General features: G+C 65.3%; 1 protein-coding gene across 1 annotated transcript in view; it reads right to left on the reverse strand.

Moving 5' to 3' along the window:
* The window catches only part of HCN3 (hyperpolarization activated cyclic nucleotide-gated potassium channel 3), a gene marked incomplete at its 5' end in the record, with an annotated part of 32,039 nt that overhangs the window by 1,236 nt on the left and 30,541 nt on the right, over positions 1 to 262 (reverse strand). Inside the window, one exon of the mRNA XM_010137707.1 lies at positions 9 to 260. Within this exon, the coding sequence (XP_010136009.1) occupies positions 9 to 260 (252 nt within the window). The remainder of the gene's footprint in view (positions 1 to 8; positions 261 to 262) is intronic.

Consider the following 262-nt stretch of genomic DNA (forward strand, 5'->3'; position numbering starts at 1 on the left):
AACCCCGCGAGCTGCTGGATGTGGAAGGAGGAGGATGAAGGGGTTTCCACTCCCGGGGTGTGTAGCTGCGATGGAGTACTGGAGGGAGAGCCGATGGCAGAAGGGCCGGTCGAGGGGATCAGGGACTGAAGCCTCTTCAGCTGCCGCGGAGTCTGGTTGGATTGCTGCCCCAGGGATCCCAGGACGGACACCGGGGGCCGGAAGATGGCTGTCGGGAGGCGCGGGTGGTGGGTCAGAGCGATAGCCACGGAAGTGGTGGCAG

This window comes from Buceros rhinoceros, unplaced genomic scaffold (genome assembly GCF_000710305.1).
Source record: "Buceros rhinoceros silvestris isolate BGI_N320 unplaced genomic scaffold, ASM71030v1 scaffold23066, whole genome shotgun sequence".
Classification (NCBI taxonomy): Eukaryota; Metazoa; Chordata; class Aves; order Bucerotiformes; family Bucerotidae; genus Buceros; species Buceros rhinoceros.